The sequence below is a fragment of the Acartia tonsa genome, chromosome 10 (genome assembly GCF_053477335.1).
Source record: "Acartia tonsa isolate MP-2025a chromosome 10, ASM5347733v1, whole genome shotgun sequence".
In the NCBI taxonomy this organism is placed as follows: domain Eukaryota; kingdom Metazoa; phylum Arthropoda; class Copepoda; order Calanoida; family Acartiidae; genus Acartia; species Acartia tonsa.
Window position 1 is genome coordinate 18,153,415 of NC_137269.1, and position 23,817 is coordinate 18,177,231.

The 23,817-nt window shown below is 29.8% G+C and overlaps 2 protein-coding genes across 3 annotated transcripts in view; one reads left to right on the forward strand and one right to left on the reverse strand.

Annotated features, from left to right (window-relative positions):
* sdk (sidekick cell adhesion molecule) overlaps nt 1–23,665 on the forward strand; it is a 214,935-nt gene extending 191,270 nt beyond the window's left edge. Inside the window, exons 18-23 of one of the 2 annotated variants that reach the window (XR_013882967.1) lie at nt 7,096–7,374; nt 11,059–11,216; nt 13,404–13,566; nt 20,728–21,023; nt 21,246–21,800; nt 22,143–23,665. Coding sequence is in view for 1 of the 2 variants with exons in the window: in XM_080173856.1 (XP_080029982.1) it covers nt 7,096–7,374; nt 11,059–11,216; nt 13,404–13,566; nt 20,728–21,023; nt 21,246–21,647 (1,298 nt within the window). In the remaining variant the exon portion in view is untranslated. Of the gene's footprint in view, nt 1–7,095; nt 7,375–11,058; nt 11,217–13,403; nt 13,567–20,727; nt 21,024–21,245 lie in introns of both variants that reach the window. The other variant, XM_080173856.1, reaches the window with a different exon arrangement.
* Nucleotides 1–23,817, reverse strand: part of LOC145329580 (matrix metalloproteinase-9-like) — a 142,414-nt gene that overhangs the window by 102,562 nt on the left and 16,035 nt on the right. The window lies entirely within an intron of this gene.

The window sequence follows — 23,817 nt, forward strand, 5'->3', positions numbered from 1 at the left end:
TATTGCAAAATTTCTCACAAACATTTTTTGGGGGGAGATCAATTTATCTTCCATTTATGTGTCATTACATCTTTTCAAATTTTGTAGCAATAAAGAAAATGAACATTGTCGAATGTTTAACAGGGGTAGGGTGATAGGTTCGAACATCGCCCAAACTACATAATAACTAAAAAAAATGTACCTTTTCTAAAACCTTGAAGGCTGAGTAGAAAATTGAAAGAATGTAATTAAATCATTATCATTAAAAAAATCTTGAAATTAATTACTTCTCATCTTGAACCCTCTGGATAATTAAACATTGTGGGATGTGACTACAATTTCGCTTGTTTTTTTTTTACAGCAAAACAAGGACAATATTATCCATTAGAAGATACAAAAAATTTGAGGGAAAGGGAAAATGTAAAAAAAGACAAGTGTGCAGTAAAAAATCAGAATTTCGACAATAAACAAAAATAGGCAAAAAGGGCATGTGACTTCTTCAGGACGTACAGACAGATTCTAGTCATAAGGAAGCTGCGATAAAAATAATAAAACAAAGTTTTAGATTTAAGTCTTAGGCTAGTTTTAGGCTATTGATTTACTTTCCTATCCCTTTTATACAGATCTATTAGATGTGAGGGACACAGCCTCTAGTTTAATTATAAAAAAAAGCTGCGCTTGTATTGTTGTGATATAAAACAAGTACAAATATTGCTAAATTGCGGCAACACAATAAATAAAAACTGAGAACATCTACTCAACAAAATAAAACAATTTCTATTTCTTTCAATTCACTGGTATTTTTATTTGCTTAATCAAATGCTGTATATGGTAGAATTGTCCTGCTACTCTTAAACCAGAAATATACAAATACAGAATTAGCTTTTTCTGTTTTTTTATTTCTTTTTTTTGGTGCTGTCATTCTTGTTATAGGATCATAAAGTTAAAATACAAAATAAGACTACGTTTTAACTTTTAACGAATGAAACTAACAACATAGCACCAAATAAGCAAACAATCGTAAATAATCGTAAATTGTCTATATATGGAGTCACAAACGAGGCCGCTTAAATAACAGAATTAAGAATAGGCATTAAGACTTAAAATCTGAAAAGCCCCTTTTGCATACAAGTGATCGTGCCCCTAACATGTAAGGGATCTGTATCCAAAGGAGTAAGTAAGATAGCATGAAAATATCCTAAAACCACCCAAAGATTTAAATCTAATAATGAAAAAGTCTATAACTATTCCCATGTGAAGCTAAGTCCTTATGTTTTTTTTGTATTTCCACTAAATATCGTGTTAATCTTATCATTGAAAAGTTGTTCTATTTAAGAAACTTGATGATATTAAACTGTGTGTCTCAATTTAACTTACTCTACGGTACTTTTGCTAGTTAAAACAATGTTTGCACATTAAAAAAAATCTTCTAAATTGGATGTTTGAGCTGCTAAAAAATGTTCTGATCTTTAGATATGACAAGTTAAAATTAAACCGTATTCCGAAAAAAACAGCTAAAATAATAATTAAAATAGCATACCTAGTTTCTCTAAAATAAATATTTATTAGAAAATGTTAAAAATTAAAATTCTGTGTTGGTAATAAGAGAAAACTTTATAATAAAAAATAAATTGAAAAAAAATATGTTCTCAACCTTTTGAGCTTGTTATAAGCAGACTATATCTAAATAGGAACCCATTTGATTTTTTTCATTGATAAAAATATCAGGTTACAATTTCCTTTCAATGTTATTTTTGTCCCACTTGTAAGATAGTAAAAGTATAGTTCTTTAATTTGTGCGGGCGAACTAATTAATAAAGTTTTGTGTACTTCAATAATTTCGTAGATTTTTGTTGTTTTTAAATACGTCAAAAATATTATAATAAATTGCTTAAAGACCTCGAAAAGGAGCAACAAATTTTTTACTCATCTACATATAACCTTGATCTTTTACACGATTTTCATGGGGGGGGGGGGGGAGTTGTCATGGTTTATTTTCAATTCAAAGGAAATTGTATATTAGGTGAAGACAACCTAAATTGGTCATTTTGGCTGAAACAAAAACGGTATAAGTGGTAGAAAAAAGTATCATGTTTAACTTGTAAATGGCTAGTAAAATTCTTCACTTTTTTTGGCTGTTGTCAAACATTAAATAAGTTTATTTTATTAATACTTTTTTTTACAGAAAATGGCAATAAACCATCATGCTTTTGCTTTTATTACTTATGTATGTTGTCATCCTTGGTTTTTTTTATATCAATGAAAGTAGAAAATTTTGTATATGAAATTAAGTAATTTTCTTTTCAGGAAAAGGGTTAGATATTCAGAAATTTAAAGGTGGGTATGACACTTTTTGAAACCAAAACTAAAAGTCAATGGAACATAACTAAATAAAAGAGTTGCAGCACTGAAATTTGGCGTGTCGGTAGCTTTTTTAAGAGGTAGCTCACCCGCCTCCCCCCTTTATTTTGATTTTATGTTATAAACATTTAACCCAATTTTTTTTTGTTCCTCAGTACTTTATTTACACGAATACAACATAATTCAAATAGGTTAAAATGTGTGAAAATTATTCTCTTTTCTTACCAATGCACATTGGGGCAAATCAACTAAAAAGGGGATTTAATTATTTAGTACCCTTAAAATTTATCTCACAAAAATTTCATTTTACACTTTTTTGTAGGTAATTTAACAACAAACAAATTTGCTTTTATGTTTTTTTCTGTAATTTGAAAGAAACATGGAGATAAAGGTCATTTTATGAAGGTAGATAGAAAATTACCAGATTAACCCCTCCCGAAAATAGCCCCCCCTTACCCTATCCATCTATCTATCCATCAATATATCCATCTATCTATCCATATATCTATCCATCTACCTATCCATCTATCTATCCATCTACCTATCCATCTATCTATCCATCTACCTATCCATCTATCTATCCATCTATCTATCCATCTATCTATCCATCTATCTATCCATCTATCTATCCATCTATCTATCCATCTATCTATCCATCTATCTATCCATCTATCTATCCATCTATATATCCATCTATCTATCCATCTATCTATCCATCTACCTATCCATCTATCTATCCATATATCTATCCATCTATCTATCAATCTATCTATCCATCTATCTATCCATCTATCTATCCATCTATCTATCCATCTATCTATCCATCTATCTATCCATCTATCTATCCATCTATCTATCCATCTATCTATCTATCCATCTATCTATCCATCTATCTATCCATCTATCTATCCATCTATCTATCCATCTATCTATCCATCTATCTTTCCATCTATCTATCCATCTATCTATCCATCTATCTATCCATCTATCTATCCATCTGTCTATTCATCTATATATCGATCCATCTATCTATCCATCAACTATTCATCTCTTTATCCATCAACTATCAATTTATCCATCCATCAATCTATCCCTCTATCTATCCATCTGTCTATCCACTTACTTATCCATCTATCTATCCATATATCTATTCATCTATCTATCCATCTATCTATCCATCTATCTATCCATCTATCTATCCATCTATCTATCCATCCGTCTATCTATCCATCTATCTATCCATCAACTATCTTGAATTTCGTGTTTAAATCGTCTAATTAGGGGTTTTGGTTATCAGAGCAATATGAGAATTTTTTAGTAGCGAAGCTACCCTATCACTAGCTTTTTGGGCACTTAAAAGTGTAACTATGTCAATTGTAGTCCGATTTTAGTGTTCAAAGTGTCAAATTTGGGGTCATGTAATTCATTTCAGTAGGAGGGGAGGGGATGGTGTAAAGGGGGTGGATGGGGATCCTTATTTTAGCAAGCTACAAGTTTCACTTTATTTTTATGTTTAATAAGCCATTATAAATGTGGGCATGATTAACATAAATTTTTATTAACTAATATCTATATTTATAATGATATTATGATTCTTGTTTACTGTTCATATGAATACTAGCGGCTTCGCTCCTAGCCTCTAGGGGATTTGCCCCAAGAGGTAATTAAACAAGGATGACAACATCCATGAAAGAAGCGAAGCTCTGAAATGGAAGGACAAACAAACATTAACACTTGTGAAGTGTCAGAACTGAATATTAATGCATGTCTATACAAAATTGTAATTAAAACTGATTAAATACATGTTACTGTTTAAGGACATACTGACGTTTTTAGGACTTGATTATAGAGTTGCTTCGCTTATAACATTACACCTTATTGAAATAGGAATCAGAATTTAAAAAATCAGATGAATAGGATATTTGTAACATTCAAAACCATTATTTGTTGTCAAAAAAGTAAAAATCAGTAAAATGGATGTACGGACTTTCTGGTAACGAGTTGCTGTGCTTTCTAAGTCGTACCTAACTGTTGTAGAAATCAGCATGAAAAGTTTGAGATCGATAGGACTGTTCTAGCCTGTTTAAGTTAAGTAAAAGAGCTATCTGTACCAGACGTACGGACGGACCGACCCTAATTATAGAAATATGAAAAAATTGAGGAGGATTTTTATTTTTGAAAAAGAGCTTTAAACAACCCCAGGACCAGTAGATATATTACCTGAAGAGTAGAATTCAATCTGTTTAGTGGTTAGCGAGATCTTAAGAGATGGGCGGACAGACAAACAGACATCAAGATACTTTGTATTATATATTAACACCTAGGGATCTAAGGAACAAAACAATAACCGATTAATATGTACATCCCCAATATTGATACATATTTAATAAATTATATTACAAAATTATTTGTCTGTAGATGACAATTAGTGGTTGAAAAGTTTTGACACTTATCTTAATGAACCAACCAATAAAAAATCAATTAAATTTCCTGAAGTTCTTATGCTAACGAATATAAAAACGTTATTATAAAACTTTGAAGGTTGGGGACTAGTGTAATTAACAGTCCCCTCCCTTTCTAAATAAAACTGCTGACATAAAACATGAATACCATGTAACTACATAATTTAAAAACAAAGCATTACCAATAGACAGACAGATAGACTACTTGCTAATTCCAATTTAGAATGATTATAAGAACCTCACGTTATTTGCATATTTACTTTACTTTTCCGCAGTGAGGTAGGGGACATTGGGCTGTTTATAACACTAGTCCCAAAAGTTTTACAGTTGTGTGTTCAAACGTTTTAACTACTTTAATCTACACAAGGGGTAGTTTTGTGTATTATCATTGGGGATGTACAACAATTTATTGACCTTTGTCTTATCCCTTTAGATCCCTGATATATGTAATAATCTATAGAAACGATTATTTAGTTACATTAAAACATCAAACATAAAGAAGTTTAGATTTAGGTTTAGCCCCCCCCCCCCTCTCCTTCCCATCATTTAGTGGAATAGAACTTGAAAATACTTATTATTAACTTTAATTCTAAGTCAGAATAAATATTTCCCAATATGTCTATGTTTTTGTGTCTTTTATTTATTTGAATTATATCTTAAGTTTTGACTTTAAAAGTGCATTTGAACGCTTTTTCTTACAAACTTTTCGTGCACTTACGTTCAGAAAACGGACTAAAAACCCCTACGGGGGCGCAGGGGGGTAAGTGAAACCAGTACTGGCGATTAAAATATGTCTTTGGGTAATCAAATATCGTTTTTTTAGCCGGCGACACCCGGCGAAAACATGTTTCCTCTTACTGTGATCTTAAAAGTTGATTAAAAAACAAACAAAAAAAAACTAAAATCTTGACTTCAACTAGAATTATTTAGGACTAATTTCTTCAGTTTGTGTTTTTTTCTTTTATAGTGTCAAAATATATGTAATGCATGACTCATCAAAAGTTATTTTGTCTAATTACGTTAATTCTAAGAGATTTTATAATACTTTTAAAATTGTTGGTGAAACACAAAAAGTATGCCTTTTTCTGTAAGAAAATTTTTGCATTTCTTGACTTCCATGCATTAGAATGCTTACTTGAAAAGCGTATTTTTACGATTTCTTTGAAATCTGATGTACATTGGGTATGATAATACTCATAGAATGTTTAAAACTTGATTTGGGGGTGGTGAATTGATGCCCCTTCTTGCCCCTATGTGCAATGTTAAACAATGATTCAGCGAGAAAAACAACTGAAAATCTGTCCGTTGAAAATATTCTCTAAGAGCAGAGCTGCTCTATAATAGATGATTTAAAAAAAAACTAATAATCAGTGATTTCAAATGATATGACAATGAACAGTCCCAATTATGGTGAACATAATTACTGCAGATTAAAGTTAATGATGGAAAAGTTTAAACATTGCTAGATAGCACCAACTAATCAATATTTAATAAGTTTTTATCCATCTAATAAGAGAACATTTTTTTTTAAACTTTGAAGACTATTACGACTTAAAGTCTAATGACCCGTCCCTCCATGATACTAATAGTTCTTTAACGTAAAGCTCAATATATGTTTTAGCTTTTTATTCTGTGTACTTATATGTCTGCGTTATCTACATAATTACCTCTTTTTATCTTGTCATGGATACATTTATTCTTGTTTATATTTTATCAATTGTCTCAATCTTGAAATTGGCCTTTATTTGAAGCACTGCTTAACAAATTACTCTTTTATAAATATTAGAAAAGTCATCAAATAAAATTGGACACAATTTTAATGTTTTAGAAATTTCCTACTACAACTGTTTTACTTGTATTCAGAAATGACTAATATTTTTTTGTGTATTGCGTTTTGTCGAAATTTATTTCTATAATAATTAGTCTTTTGTGATTACAATAATTTAAAATTCCTGCTCTATTTATGGACATGACAGTTCTTAATTTTATTTTTATTTTGCAGTGATTATTATTTATTTCTCGCATCGTATTATAAACAGCTTTCCGCGGATATAGAATGTACAATTATAAGATTAAAACCAGTTTTTTTTAGCCCAGAGGTGCTGTAGGCACGGGCTAAAAACTGGTTTTAATCTTATGATTGTACATTTTTATATTCGTAGAAAGCTGGATATAATACGATGCTAGACATAGTTTTTTCGTATGGATGAGAACCGGTTCCTATCCACCGGATTCGAATGAATACGAGAAAATGGTTTTATTTTCTTTATTCTAATGTTTATTTTTATTTTAGGTTTTTCGAAGCAAGTAAAGCAGCGAATCACAGAAAACTTCCTGTACGTGCAAAACCTGGAAGAGCGTATCACTTACACCTTTTCGGTCAAGGCGCAGACCATCGGCGACGGACCGGCGGCCGTCGGCAATGTGACGACTGGACCGCAGCCCGGCAGTCCGGGACGCGTGGTGAACCTGCAGCTGGCCAAAACGTGGTCAGCGGTAAGGTTGAGCTGGTCCAATGGAAATTCTGGCCGGGGGCCCATCTTGGGATACTACATTGAAACTAGAAAGAAAGGTAATTTTTCAAATTCAAAATAAAGCAAAATAAATATGTAGGTCGTCCAAAAGGTGTAAAAATACAGAAATGATTAATCTTTATATTAAATCAATATTCCATTTAAAAATAGAGAAATTGTAAAGGAAAAGTAGTACAATTAAATAATAAATTATGAAAAAATGAAAGAATGAAAGAATTGTATGATAAATTTACTCGTTGAAAAAAGTAATACTTAAGTAAGAAACAAGAACAGAGTTTAAAAAACAAGGAACAATGTTCATAAGTGGTGAATCTTAAAATTATAATCTTTGAAAATTAGGGAAATGAGTTGAACTATCTACACCATATAGTCATTGCAGACAGATTTTGAAACAGTAATTAAAACACATTGAAGGACAAAAACACACATAGAGGAACATAGTATGAAAAGCCCAGTCATATAGTATACTGAGATACAATAGAGATTTATTTGATTGATTTTCCTGTCAAGGATACTCACATTCTTGTTGTTACACGCGCGCAGCTGAGGAAAATTGGCAAATATGTAAGTCAAACAAATACATATTAGATAGTATATGGGGTAGTAAAATCATACACTTTTGCATGAGACAATTAAATCACGCAAAGTTGATAATGAAAATTAACTGAATACCGGATTTTATTTCCTACTTTATATACTATCTAATTTGTATTGTCTTTTTGTGGGTGTGTTTTTTTTTATATTTTTCTGTTTTTTTTTGTTCTTATTAACTTAGATTTTTCATGAGTTATTTTTGTTTTGAAGAAATCCATTTTTTGTCTCTTATCTTTATTCAGTAATTAAAATGTACAATGATATGCTGTTATTGCTATCAACAAAGAAAATCATACAGAACTTGATTATTAATGTTGGAGGCAAAATAGTTTTTCCGTTGAAATATCCCTTCGAACGTTTTTTTTAATTATAAAAAAATTATCGGGCAATGAAATGGTTGTTTGGTCAGATAAACTGCACTGTTGGATTTTTAATTTTATGCATGTTGCAATCTTCTACAAGGGACAACAATAAATGGGCTCTAAAAAAATTCATTAAAATTCATTTTTAACTTATGGTTTTTTTATTGGAGATTTTTAAACCATATTTGATATAAATATTTTATTTCAAAATATTTGTTTAAAAAACACCCTGTACTTATATTGTATATAAATGCACGTTTAGTTTTTTTTCAATTTTCCTTTTTTGCATATTAGGTACATATATCTACATATAAATATCAGTTATACATATATTTTATATCAATAAAACCGTTTTCCTCTTTTTTAAACATTAAACATTATGTGATTTAATTAAATTAAATCGCCTTCGTTGTTAATTTTTTAAAGATATTTAGTTTCCTTTATCCCACCGCAACCATAACACGTATTTATTTTTACTTTTGTTTACTTATTAGCAATGCCATGAGGTTAAGTTTAATTTCAAAAGGCTCTATATGGTTAGGGTTCATTCAGAAAGATAGGGCTTCCCACAGGGGCTAGAAACAGTAAAAATTGGGGGATATGGGGATACAAGTGCTTTACTCAAATTAAAAAGTATTTTACCAAAAATGGTTATATGCAAATGGTATAATGTACATCCATACTTACTTTGAACAGTTTTAAAAAGTTTTATTTCTTTCATTTTTTGCGCAATTTTAATTGGTCTTTTTTAAACGGCTAGCAAGCCCAGCAGGTTAACACAGATTTGCACCTTCACGGGATTCCAACCCTACTGAACTGAATATTTGCTATTTGGTTAGGTTAAGCTATTCTAAAGATTGCTAACCTAATGCGGCGATCCTTTAGATCAAAGAAGGGCTGTCCACCCTGCAAGGGATTTTTAAGGCGGAATTCTGGAATGAAAAAGTAAAAGTGAATGGTTATATCAAAAAGGCAGAAAAAAATGAGCAAAAGTTGTTGTTTAAAACCCCATTTTAAAACCAGATACATAATTCAATAATATGAATTTAAGTGTTTTCAGTTTTTTTCGCCTCAAATTTTGCACGAATCTAAGGGATGGTTGAAACGGGAATGACAATCTGAGGTACTTTTTACAAGATGTCCGGAAAAAAAAACCAAACTACCCTCAAGACATTTATAACTCTTCCCTGAGGCTGAAAAGTACAATACTTTCGAACCAGTAAAATTTGAAGTCTTAAGCTTGAGACAAATTAAAAGCAACTTTATATCATAATTTTGGCGAATTAATTTGTCATTCACATGTTTCCTTTATTACCTGTTTGTATCAAATTTCTTGCAGCTAGGTTCTATCATGTATAATATACTTCTGGTTAATATACAATAGTTTTACTTATATGTTTTCAATAAACATTTTTAGTCATAGACTGCCTTTTTTTACATCGAAATTAAACCAGTTTCAAACTCTTAAAACTCAGTTCTTCCAATATTTTAATAGAATTTGTACACAAAGTGGTATATGAAAATTGAATGATTCATTCCTTTACTGTTAGTCTCGGTATCAGCTGTCATCTATGTTTTATCTGGTACCCAAAGTTTCATAAATAAGTTCATAAAATCTTTATTGGTTGTTTTAAACTTTTCAAAACGTTTAACCAATATTAATAATCTATGGAAGGGTTAATTTTGTATATCATCTTAAATTTATCATCCATTGTCTTATCCCTTTAGATTCCTGGATTATTTATCTATTTTGATTGTAAATTTGTAAGTTCTGTGTTACTTCTAAAGGATTGAAAAACATATTCTATCCTATTCAATCTATATGTCGAAATTTTTCACTTTTTGTGGTAGAAACTTGTTTTTAACTAAATACTTTTACGATACAGTGATTAAAAGATATGCTTTTAGTTTAAACGCTGCTACTATTTTGTTGTATCTGTATGTCTACATATCAGATATATTTTTTATTTTCCCAAGCCTCTTTTTTAAAATTTGTTTATCCTGTTTTGGAATAATTTTATGGAATTTTCTTTATGTAAATGTTAATTTTTACATTTTTGTTTTGAAAACTAACATTATTTAGAATATTCATATAGTTTTTACACCCATAATTGAGTATATGTTTTAAGATGCTGCTTGTTAGGCAGTCAGCCAAACGGCGGCTGAGCTCTGATTAATGTTACCATATTATTCCTCACATTTGCCTTTTATTTTCGTGTTTTTATTGAATAAGGTTTATCTAAGGTATTCACAAAAAGAGACAAATCTTCAGCAATTTTAATCCGTTTATATCATGTATCGTTTTACAATAAATAAGTATGAATAAAACTGTTTGTTTGTTCTAATTTTATACTAAATTTTTATTTGGGAATTTTTTTACTAAAACATAACTTAACAATAAAATCTCTGAATAAATATCCGAATCCCATAATAGGCAGAGCATATCTTTGTAATGGCTATTAAAGAGGGGCAAAGTTCAGGATATTAACGGATTATTTAACTTCTTTATGGTCTAAGATTAAATCCTGCAAGTTTTTTTTTGTGGTTTGTGTTTGTTTGAGTTATTAGCTTTGGAGTTTTTTTTATAGTTGTTTTAATTTAAAGCTTTATTGATAGGTACTTATTAAGTTTTGTTTTTGTGTAATTCTTAATTCTTAATTTTTTGAATGTTTTAATTTTTGTATAATTAACAGTTTTTTACATAGCTATTTTTTAGTTTAAAAACCCAAACCTCGTTTCTTTGAATTAAAAATATTTTTTATTAAGATGAAGACAAATGGAAGCTGTACCGCCGTACTGATGGTGGGGGAATCCAGGAGTACACCATCCCCTTCCAGAACCTGCAGCACGAGACATCTTACCACTTCAGGGTCACTGCATACAATGAATTTGGTATCTCTCCTCCAGCATTTACACAGGAAGAGGTAATTATAGTTTTTTTAAGAGAGTGGAAGTAGCACTTTTTAAATCTAATTACAGCATTGAGGCTTTTTATGGCAGTTGTTTTAATGTTACATAATTTGTAAAGGCGAAAAAACGGCCGGAAACTAATATCTTCTTGCAACAAATGTCAATATATTTAATGCTGTAATGGCAGTTTCAAAGTTCCACATTGTACTACATTAAAGCAACTACTAAGCAATCTTTTTTTTTTATCCCCCCCCCCCTTTTTGCTTTTTGTTGCTGAAGTATAACAAGTATAAATTAAGGAGAAAGAAACAGATTTTAATCTTTCTGTATTAATTTGACTAAAATTTACATTTATGCTATAGGATTTATTTCTTTTTTGTTGACCCCGAAATCTATAACCACATGCCTTTATTGTCTTAATTTAATAAGGAGGAAATATGCTTAGAAGCTTCTTAATTTTGAATTACAAAATCATTGCTCCATTTTTTAATTTGTCTATGAGATGTTTCGTCAAAGATGCCAATCTATGGATGAATTAATCTGGGAAATTTTGGTAAACGCCCAAAATGTAAAGGCAAAGGCGTTGATCGATTTCATGGCTGAAATCCTTTAGAAATCTTTTAGAACAACTTATCTATCTTAATACACAAATGTCTAGTATGGGACAAAATATGTTTTTTTATGCGTAAAATGTTTGTAATTACTTCTCAATAACCAACTACCCTTCATCTATTTTTAAACAGGGCTAGAGGGGACATTGGATTATAAGTCAAAATGATCCCCAAACACATATGTTAGTTTTAAAACTTTTGGGACCTATATTAAATCTTGATTGGATTGTACAAACCTCGGGTATAGTCCCTTTCGTAACATCGCACCTTATGGGGCGATTCTTCGTATTTTTCATAGTAGCTTTTCTCCTATTTCTAGCCCCTGCGGGGGGCTCTAACCCTGAGGGGCCAATAACCTAACCCTGTGGGGCAATCACCTAAACCAATATTACTTAACCTAACCTAAAATAACCTATAAATAGCCATTTTAAAAATACGACGAATCGCCCCTTATGGGGCGATGTTACGAAAGGGACTATTCCCCAAACCTCTTTACAATACATTGTCAAAACATAAATCCATATACCATACAGTTTGTGGTAAAACTCTATATATTTTGTAATACTTACAACTTTAACAAAAACATTTATTTTGTCCAATCTTAAATCACTAAAAGACCTTTTATTAAAAGCAAATATTCATCTACATAGATAAACGGTTTTAAAACATTTTTTTTCTTCTAATTTTGATAATATGGTTTATTTTTATATATTTTGTTCACTAAATTATTTTCTTTAAAAAAAGTTATTCTTGTAGGTGGAATGTTAATTTTTTTTCGTGAAATCAGTTTAAGAATTTATTTAAAAACTGAACAATAATTTTGGTCGAATGCTTTTTTTGCCTTTTACTCTCTTTGCAAAGATGATATTTCAAAGTGTTTATGCAATGAAATTAAAAAATAAAATAGCTTAAAACCATCACAGGATCTTTGTAAAACTAAACTTCCCTAAAAAAGCGAACTCAATTGGTTGAGTGGTTATTTTTTACAGACAAACTAAAATTTTTACAACTTTAGGTTGTAAAATAAGATGGTTTGATTTTAAATTTTGCCTATATTATAAAAGAAAATTTGCTATTTGCAATATACCTAAATTTAGCTGACTTCAGGAATCACCATGAGATACTAACACTTTTTGAACATCTAAATTCATGTTTAGCATCACGAAGATATGACTTTTCATTTTAAATAATAATAGCAGAACCTTTTTACACCCCTCTGGACATAATAATTTTATATGGGTACAACGCATGTTAAGCGATACTACTCTACAACTAGAAATATAAATAAAATAAGACATAAAAAAATTCATCAAAAGCCAAATTTTAACAAGAATGACAAAATCCATAAAAGTGAATCTCTGAAACAGTGGGACAAACTAACGTAAACACTTGTAGAGTATCAGAACTGTGTTGCAAAACTGTTTAAATCGAGAATACCGTTTCAGGACATACTTACATTAATCCAGAAATGAAGAAATTTTTATTTACTCTCCGCAGAAAACTGTCTGCGATTATTAATTATTAATTACTTGTAAAAAAAATTGCTAAGATAATTTCTAAAAAACTTTTTAAAATTTTTTCAAATTTTAGGTGACAACCCCTGGGAAAGAATACTTGGAGTACGGCTACTCTAAAGAAAAGCCTTTCCACCGTGAGACCTGGTTTGTAGTTGCGTTGGCCGCTACATCCATAGTTATCATTATAACTGTTGTCGCCGTTCTTTGCGTACAGTCAAAAACTTATAAATATAAAGGTAAGGTTTTTTTATATTTTTTTTTGTCTTAAAAAAATATTTAGGGGTAGAAAGATGGAGGAAAAATCCCCCCCCCCCCCCCCCCTCTTCTTTTCGAATTTTTCTAAGGATTTTTTCCATCGATTTACTTTTGTTGCTTTTTTAAAATATTAATAACAAATTAATGTAAAACTGTTTTTTTTAAATTAGTATTTTTATGAATCTATTGAACATAATGTAGGTTTTTTAGTTAACTTTTATATATTTCGTAAATTTTGCAAATAGTTATTTTTTGGCTAATTTTATATAATATAGCAATTTTTAATTAAAACGAAAATTAAGGTTTGTATCGAAAAAACAAGGATGACAACATTCATATGTAGCAAAGTAGGATATTTAAAAATAAAACTTATAATATAAGTAGTTGTAGTGCCTATAGCACTAAGATGAAACACTGTTTGCCATTATATTTCCCTTGGAGGGAGTGGACATTTGACTAAAAATTATACTAATACTGAAAATTTAGTACACAAGGTATCACATTCGTAGATTCAAAAGTTTTGGTTACTCTTATTAAATCTTATATAGCTTGCACTTTTTCAACCAATAATTTTAATCTACAGAGGGGCAATATTATTTTTATAATTGGGGATGTACATTAATTGTCTTATTCCTTAATATCCCTGCTATTACCCCTGTAGGTTGTTCTACAATTTCAACACAAACTTTGTTCAAATGTTCAGACTATTAACTAATAAGTTTAAACTTTCTAGCCTAGCCATGTTACAACTTGAACATTTACTGGGTGTACAACAAAAAAAAATTACCCTAAAAAGTTGGTACAGCATTCTCTAAAACAGCATTTATTATAACAAGTTATACCAATTATTATTAGACTAACAGGGTGTCTAAACAAAATTTATTGGCTTAAAATTTGTAATTTAAGCCAATTCTTATTAAGATTTAACAATCTTTTCCGTGTTAATTATTGTAAATTTACAGGGTGTCCTACAAAATGTTTAATAAAACTATAAAGGGTGCCTTTTAAACACGAATTTCATTAAGTAATTACATGTTTTAAGCTTTTAGTTCACGATATAAAACTTACTAAGGTAATAAAGTTATATTTTTATTGGGCAAAAAGCTCAAAATTTAATCACATGGTTAGAAAATAAGGCACCATGTTTTCGGCTATGAACTAATCATGAACTTAATAACAAGTATTCCTATATGTAAACTCAAAGGTGTTCAAAAGAAAGTTTTTCTAAAGTGCAACAGAATTGTATGTTTTGGGCTGTTTGACTATATTTCTAAGCCATGCCATTATTTTCATTTACTTTGGACATCCTATAAGCGTATATAAGGTTTTAGTATACATGTATTTAAATTGTATAACTAGGTAAAAGCAGAATGTATTTTGCTAGCTATATCAATTATATTTACTAAATGTATATAACTTTATATATATATTTAAACATGTATTACACAAGGCCTTTGAAGTTTTAGCAACTTTTTTTTTGTGTTTTTCTTTTTTTGTAAAATGAAGAGAAAAATAGTTATGTGTGACATAAACTTGGCCTAATTTAACTCAAATGCATAATTTACCTTAAATGGAAACTTTGATTAAGAGGATTTATAATTGCCTGTTTCAAAACGTCTTCATTTGTTGAGGATATTTAATAATGATCGTAGTTTTGTAGAAGTATTGCAATCCTTATTTAAAAGTAATAAGATGATTGTTTGTCTGAACTGATATTGTTCTCTTTTATAGTGAAACTTCTTCTGTTTGGGGATGTTACCTCAATCCTCCCTAAAGAAATTGTTCCCCCCCCCTCCACAATTTTTGGACAAGTGGATGGTCGAATTATCCCCCACTTCCTTCGGCTTCTTCGTTCGTAACCGCTAACAATATATATTTTGACTTATATTACTTTTCTATAATTTATTGACAGACGCATTAAGAATGTATATAGAGTAGCTGCGTCACAAAAAGTTATAAAATTTAAAATTTCTCTCCAATATGTTTGAAAATTGGTATTTTATTTGTAAATGATTGGAGCGTAATTCACTATTTTTTTGGGTGGATACACACCTATGAAATAATCTAATCTTGTTTATACAATACAGACAATATTACATATTAGCAAAATATAAAGATTGACAATTCAATTTCTCTCGCACAATTCAAATACATTAAAAATAAGAAAAAAATCCATTTAAAGTCTTCAATGTCATAGAATAACGTACCTTTCGTAATATATTATAATAGTCAATATTTTTGCATTATTTACACACCCGCATATTTTGCTATTTCTAAACTTTATTTTAACAACAATATAAAAACACCAATTTTCAAACAATTTGTATTCCTTCCATCTATTTATCTAAATTATTCATAATTTTGACGTAAAACTGATTGAAATTTGATGAAATCTTTGTGTGCGACTTTTATTGGTAAATTTCACAATTGCGTCAATGCTTTACAACTTGCTTTGTCCGTTTGTCTGCCTGTTTTAACATAGAGGAGACAATGGGCTGTTAATTACACTAGTCCCCAAAGTTTTGTAATAACATTTTCTTATTCGTTGATTTTACAATTTTGGGGACTTAAGGGAATTTTTATTGGTTGTTTCATTAAGTTCAGTGTTCAAACGTTTCAACTACTAATTATAATCGATAGAAGGGGTAATTTTGTGTATCATCATTGGGCATGTAAAGCAATTTATCGGCTATTGTTTTATCCCTTTAGATCTCTGGTGTTTTGGATTATTTCTTCTAAAAATTATTCATAAAAACGCTTGCCCCAATAATTTGAACAATAACTTTGATAAGCTGTCGAACTATATTTGTTCTCTGCCGCTGCGTCGTTGTATTGTCAATCTAAGCTGCAACAAGCCGCTCTAAAAACGAACAGCTTAAAATATTTAATTTTTAAACAACTGATAATATATTTTATTTAGTTGTAAAAGTAATACGTCTTAGATCTGGTAAGAAATAAAATACAATCAAAGACATCAAAATCCCTTAAAAATTTCAGTTATATATCAAAAAAAGACACTTACAGTTTGAAGCAAATAGATCTTTTATATCATGATTTACCACGGCAGTTTTTAGCTAAGTTTTAATTATAGTTATTATAAATTTTGGCTTAAATTTGTGTATCAAAATATAAACGGTCTATTTGTTTATAAGAAATCCTAGCCTTAATATCACACCCCTTTATAACATATATACACAATCTATAATCAGTAGCAAAGCTACTCTAGGGTTAGCTCTGTTCGTACGTATCCTAATTTTTCATAAGAAATCCGATTTTTAAAGAGATTGATTTTAATGATAATTTAAAACAAAATATACAATGCAATATTAAAATTGATTAAAAATTCTCTTTTTCTAAAACTTTTTACTTATAAAAGCATTATATTTAACATGTTTTATTTTGAAGTATTTTTTTGCTGTGCCACTTATGAATGAAAACATTCTTGTTATAAAACTAAACCCAGAAATTACCCAACCTTGCTTACATATTGGAGAAGGATCTTTTATCTCAAGAAAATTTATTTTGCCTTGGATATCCATAATACAACCCCCTCCCCCCCCTGTGGAAAATAATCATGATTGAGACGACAATTATTGTTTACATATATGCTATTATACAATATTTTGTTTTAGTGATCATCAACAAATATTAAAAATTAAGCACTAAAGGCAAAATTATTTTTTCTTAAGATTAATTATCCCTTTTTGATTACATGATAAATTGAAGACTTGCTCTAATATTTTGATGCAACGCTTGAAAGATAAATAATGGAGTAAAAACTCATGTAAAGGGATTGGCAGCCGCCATACAGCCGCTAAAAACGGGGTTTTATAGCCGGATAAATTTTCGTAATAGCTATCTTTTCATTTATTAGAGCATTTCTTTGTTTAGAAGTGATAAAAAGACAAATTTTCTATAAAGAATACATTATTGAAAGTTTCCTATTTAAAAGTTATCCTGTATATAGATAAAAAGATTAATGATTATATCCTAAATAAATTGTAATCTTAAAAGCTAAAATAAATGTAAATACAGATAAAAAATAACTAAAAAGAATTGCATGTATTTTTAAGAAAATCTTGTAATACTAAAAACTTGTTGAAAAGTTTGAAATAATTAGCATATTTCAACTTTTCATATTCTCACTATCACCCATATTTAAGTTTTATTAGAAAATTATTTATTGGGAAGCGAAATTTTTGTTTTATTTCGTTTCTATTTTACTCAAAAGTCGTGTAATTAAAGGGCTTTACATTGGTTTAAAAGGAGAAAGTATCTTGAAAAAAAATTAAGTTTAATCAAAATTCAAGACCATACTCCGATATAAAATTAAATCCTTTTTAAAGTACACTTCATGATTTTAACTTATTAATTACAAATAAAAATAATTTTTATTAGTTAAATTATTTATTTTTCCTTTGTGGTTTGCATTTTTTCTACTTTTTTTAGTAATAGATAAAAAATGCCTTAATTTTCCTTTCAAAATTCTCACATTCTTCTTTTGGAGGAAGAGGACATTGGATTGATCCTCTAAGTTTTAGGTTTGCTTAAAACTTTGGGCTAATAAATTATTTATCATATTGTAAACCGGCAGTGTCCAGTCTATTCGACCTTAATTTTATAATTTGTTTATCATAATCGTGGGTGTTTACTCTTTATCATCCATAATATAATATCCTATAATATATCCCAAAAATGATCAAATAAAAGAAATAGTGACTTTCCTTTTATATCTCTAGTTAATGTTCTCATTAGAGTGGTATTAATCTCCCCCTTTTCCTCTTCCTTATTATTTTTAATGTTTCTTAATTACGCCCAGGGAAAGGTATAGATATTATAAACACTTGGGTAAGGGTTGCACTGATATTAATACGTGACTATTGAGTATCCAAACTACCCATCACCCTTCTTACACAACCAAGGGAAAGTTGCGTGAATGAATTGCGGCTGAAAAATTCAAGTTGCCACTGGGGACTTGAACTCGAACTCTCACCACCGTAACTCAGTGCGTTACCACTGAGCTACGGTTTAAGCGGTTAGCAAGATCTTAAGCTATTGACAGACAAACACTCTGCTACTTTTCTATACGGACTATAAAGATATAGAAAAAATACAAAACCAGTTAGGAATTGGAAAAATATGTATGATAGGGACATAGACGTCCAATTGGGGGGGGGGGGCGGGAGCAAATAGTTGTTTACCACACTTTAAAACGCCACATTTTACACCCCTACAAATAAAAAAAGCACATTTTATTACACCCCTCAATAAAAAGCTTGGACGTCCTAGGATAGGGAAATAAATACAAAAATAACACGTTTCAAATCCATTAAAATTATATTTCTCTTTTACAAAGGTTTCGTGAGTTTTCCAACTGTCTAATATTTTGTTAATTTAAAATTTATGTATTCAAAGACAAATAAAATGATGAATTTAAAATGTAAATGGATGGTCTTGATATTAGAGCTAACATAGAATGACTAGCGACAGATATTACTGAACTATTGTAGTTAGTTTGAATCATGTCACAATGTGATAGTTGATTTTACTCTGTATTTACTATTCTGTTTCTCAAGAATTTTTAAACAATATCTGAATTTGAAGATTTTACTTAAATATGAAGTACCATACCTTCTGCTGAATAGATCAAAACCTGGAATTATTAATACAGCGCAAACCCCATCCCCCTTTTTTTGTTTCACTTTTTTCATAAAACCCATTCTCCAATATATGTGACAATATATTGATTTCAAACCGAATGAGGATTTAGGGGATTTTCCACCCGTTTTGGAGATCTTAAAGAGAAAATTACGTAAATAAAAAAAATGGGTCTACACAAAAATGGTCAATTGTCCAAATTTTACTTTAAATGACTGCGCCAAACGCAAGAAAGGATCAAATGTTCATAAAAAAAGTTGGAATAGAAAGGAGAATTTCTCTTTTTGATATTATTTTTTTTCCATTATGGATCCGCTGTATTAGAACTGGTTCTCAGCCATACTGAAAAATCATGTATACCATAGTATTACAGACATTTTTCCAAGAATATTAATATAAATATGATTTAATTAATACCATTTTTGTAAGCCTAGGTCTTCAGCCCCTTGAGGGCTAACAAAACTGGTTTTAATCATAAATTTTAAATTTTAATTTCCGCGGAAAGCTGTTTATAATGCGATAAATAACTAATTTGGACAAATTTTTATTTACTATTAAAGATTGGAAGTTTTAATGAAAAAAGATTTTAATATTTTTATATCCTAATCCATGGTTAAATCTTACATAAAGTTTTAGATATTATTCATATTTTTACACATTTTCACTTTTTATACATTTACATAATATATCAATGATCTTTTTAAACGCCCAACAAATAAGTATTTTATTTTATTTTTGTCATAATCTCTCCTTACCCTTCTTAAAAATTAAATATACCTATTTTTTTAAATTTAGTAATCATCCTTTTTGTTAGTTAAATCCCTTTTAAAGAATTTAAACTGGTATGTATTAAAATATATAGAGATAACTTAAATGAAATAATATCGTTTAAGACAATTTTTATACCCCTTAGGCCCCTCGAGGTTAACAAAAAATGTTTAAATCTTTTAATTTTTCATTTTAATATCACCTAAAAGCTGTTATATAATACGGTGTGAAAATAGCTATTATTAAAGCGGAGCCGTTATTAGGACTTATGTAACATTTTGGTGCCTTTTTTTTCATTTCTGCTTACCCTTCTCAAAAAGTTCTCGTAACGAATGAGAGTAGATTCAGTAAGTACTATAATATTAAATAATATAAAGTGTAATATAATAAAAAAAGTTATAAATGCATGAATATCTATCGCTTTTAAACACACATCGCTTTGTTTAAATAAAAAAATAATAGTTTTTAACAAATTGAAAAGACAAATATATTTTAAGTAGGTAGATGCTTAATAGTTTTGAAACCCTAGTATATTTTAAAGATATTTTGGTGATTTTTATCAATACAACAGAAAATCTAAACATATTAACCGAAGAAAAGGTCTAGAAATCTTACATAAAACATTCTATATATTATGGATTCTTGTTTTTGCATATAAATCACCATTTTAATTTTTTTTTTATATATTTAACTAAAAAATATTTTTAATTTTTTAGAACAAGCAAAAGAACAGGCTTTAACAGAAAACGCATCCTTGGAGGATGGATTTTCAACGTTTGAGATGCGCCAATCACGCCGCGGTACACTGGCGTCCAAACGCGGCACTATGCGGTCAACAACGACCCGTCGGTCCAGCAATCTGGCGATGATAAACACGCGGGCGCCGCCCCGCCCCACGCCGAGCATGGTCAATTACTCGGACGAGGATTCGGCGAAGGGTTACGACGAAAATCCGGACGATTCTGACTCACTGACGGAAAAGCCGTCGGAAATTTCGTCAACGGATTCTCAGGTATGTTTTTCTTTAGTAGTTTATCGCATTTGCTCGTCCAAATACCGCGTCATAACTAAAGCCGTTCATTTTTTCTTTTACATTATTTTTGGGATAACTATATTAATCCGCGAATCATACACATACCTAGACATAAACTACAAAAAGTAAGGCTTTACTAGTCAAATTAGTCAGGTTAATTAAACCACCCAATCATTTAACTTTATTATTTTGTTTTTATAGGATACTGGCAGCGAGCAGGATAGCCGGGAATCCTCAGATCCTCACTCATTTGTCAACCATTACGCCAACGTAAACAACACCTTCCGCCAGTCGTGGAAGCGGCAAAAGCCAATCCACGCCGCTGGGACGAGCACGGCGGCATCAACCCTACTAAGTCCCGCCAAAACGTCGCAGTCCAAGGCGGGACCGTCAACTAGTGCAAGCAACGGCGGGGCTATACCGCGGACAACGGATCGCAATGGCGGGATAACAAACCCCGCCGCCAGAGGCTACTCGAGTTTTACCGAGTCCTCGGATCAGGACGGTAATTCCGCCGTAGTCAGCTTAAACGGCACTCAGCTAGTGATGAATAATAAGGCGAGGTCGCGAGCTCCGCTTCCCGGATTTTCATCCTTTGTTTAAACTCGCCCTTGTTTATTTTTAAACCAAAATTTTGATAGCTCAATAATATAGAACATTTTTAAATTAAAAGTTTGAAGAATTAGTTTTGACTTTTAATGTAATATCTTATAATAAGAAAAACATTTTAATGAAAAGAGAGCTTATAAAGTTATTGTTCGACAGATTTTTACACTGTAAAAAATATCATATGAAACATTTTTCTTATAGAAGATTAGAGTAAAACACTAGAGGGAGAAAGGGTTAAGTAACAGCATCTCCCCATCGCAACCCACCTTGTGCAACCTTTCTATTGGGTCATTGAAAATCAACCAATGGTGTCGCTTATATTAAAACAGCCAAGTAGCATAAAAAGCAGACGAAGAAGGTCGTTGAAAAAGGAAGGAAGGTAGTTGTCTGTATATACATTTATACTAAAGATCTGTTTATAAAAGTATCTACAATAAGAATTAGAGTTTCATATATGTGATTTTTTACAATGTAAAAATTAAAATATAGCAAAATAAACCTTAAACTATTAATATTCTAAACATTCCATAACATATCTTAATTTATAACTTTAAATAACTTATTTGCCTCTTATTTTACTGCCAGTAACAGTGTATAGCATATTTCTGACAAAAAAGATCTCATATACAACTAATTTCTATAATTATAATTTCATTTATTTTTGTTTTTATACTTTTTTTCTTGAAAGCCAGTGCCCTTGTTCAGTTTAAATAATGATAAAATCACTTTTTAAAAAAAGATTATATTATTTTATAAGCATTTGTTAAGTATATTCACTTTAAGTGTTAGGTCAAGAAAACAGAATTATATGTTGGATCATGGAAAGAAAACGAAGTTTCGTCATATTTTCACTGTAGCCTTTCTCCTATTTTCAGCCTCTGTCTATTTCCTAACCCTGCGGGGCAATCATTAACATTTACTTAGGTTATTTCAGGTTCGGTCAAAAGCTACGGTGAATAAACGACGAAACCCGGTAATTTTTTTCTTTCCATGATCCGAGTATTTTTTAATCCCTTTTCATTTAGCTTCTTTAAAAAATAAAATAATTTTTATTGAACTATGAATATCAAAAGCTTTAGCTATTAAATCCCATTTTAACCTTTCTTACGACACTGTTGAATGTATTCCCTTATATAAAACTTTTATCACAATTTTAAATTTTTTTAAAGATCAATATACTGAATTTTTTGTACTAGAAGCTCAAATAAACTTCAAACCCAAAAATGTTTTTTTAAAGTCTTATAAGAGGGAATACTTTTAATAGTTGAATTGTTTTGAAAACTTAAATAATATTGTAAAAAAGTATATATGACTTGTTTTAAAAAGCATTCTATTAACGGCTGTGATAATATTATATTTTTAAAAACCCGCAATTTTGTGTTAATGTCAATAATGTAAATAGTATCATTATATAAATTGTTATAATTTTTAAAACCATAATGCCTAGTAATTAAAGATAATTTTAGTGTAATAATTCTGTTTTAATAGTAAAAGACATTTTTTCCATTCTGCCATATTGAAAAATTTCACATTTTCTGTCTTTTTGACAAAAATAAAGCACTTAATGTAATTAAACTTTAAAAAACATATTGTTTAGAAAATTTCCGCAATTATTGACATATTTTTCAAAAATATAGGAAGGAACGATCTAACGTATTATGCCTTTACACTGATTCGCTAATTAAACTACCCCTCTCCCCCTTTAACCTTTATTTTCTTGACAAAGTTTTTATTTAAAATGTTCATAAAATGGTGCTCTAAACGTATCTCTTGAAGTTTGCTCAATTTAAAGTTATGTTTTTATTCTTTAAAAAATATATTTTAAGAAAAATTATAATCTACAGGTTGGAAATTTTTAGGTTTTTTTGTGGCATTTGTTTTTTTTATTAGATATTTGTAATAGTTGAATTATTAAATTGAATTTAGTACAAAAAGTTTGTTTACCAAAATTTTGTCGATAAAAATGTTTTTTTTTGTCATTTCTCAAAGTTGAGAATAAATTGTTAAATGTATTATTCCATTTTTTTTTGTATCGAAACTATTAAATAGGGGTTGTCCAAACGTCAATACGTCATTTAGATAATTATAAATTTACTATTGGATTCGCTACCAAAGTGCTCTGTTTTTCGAAGAGGGAAGGGGTGGATGATAGCCTAAAACCATC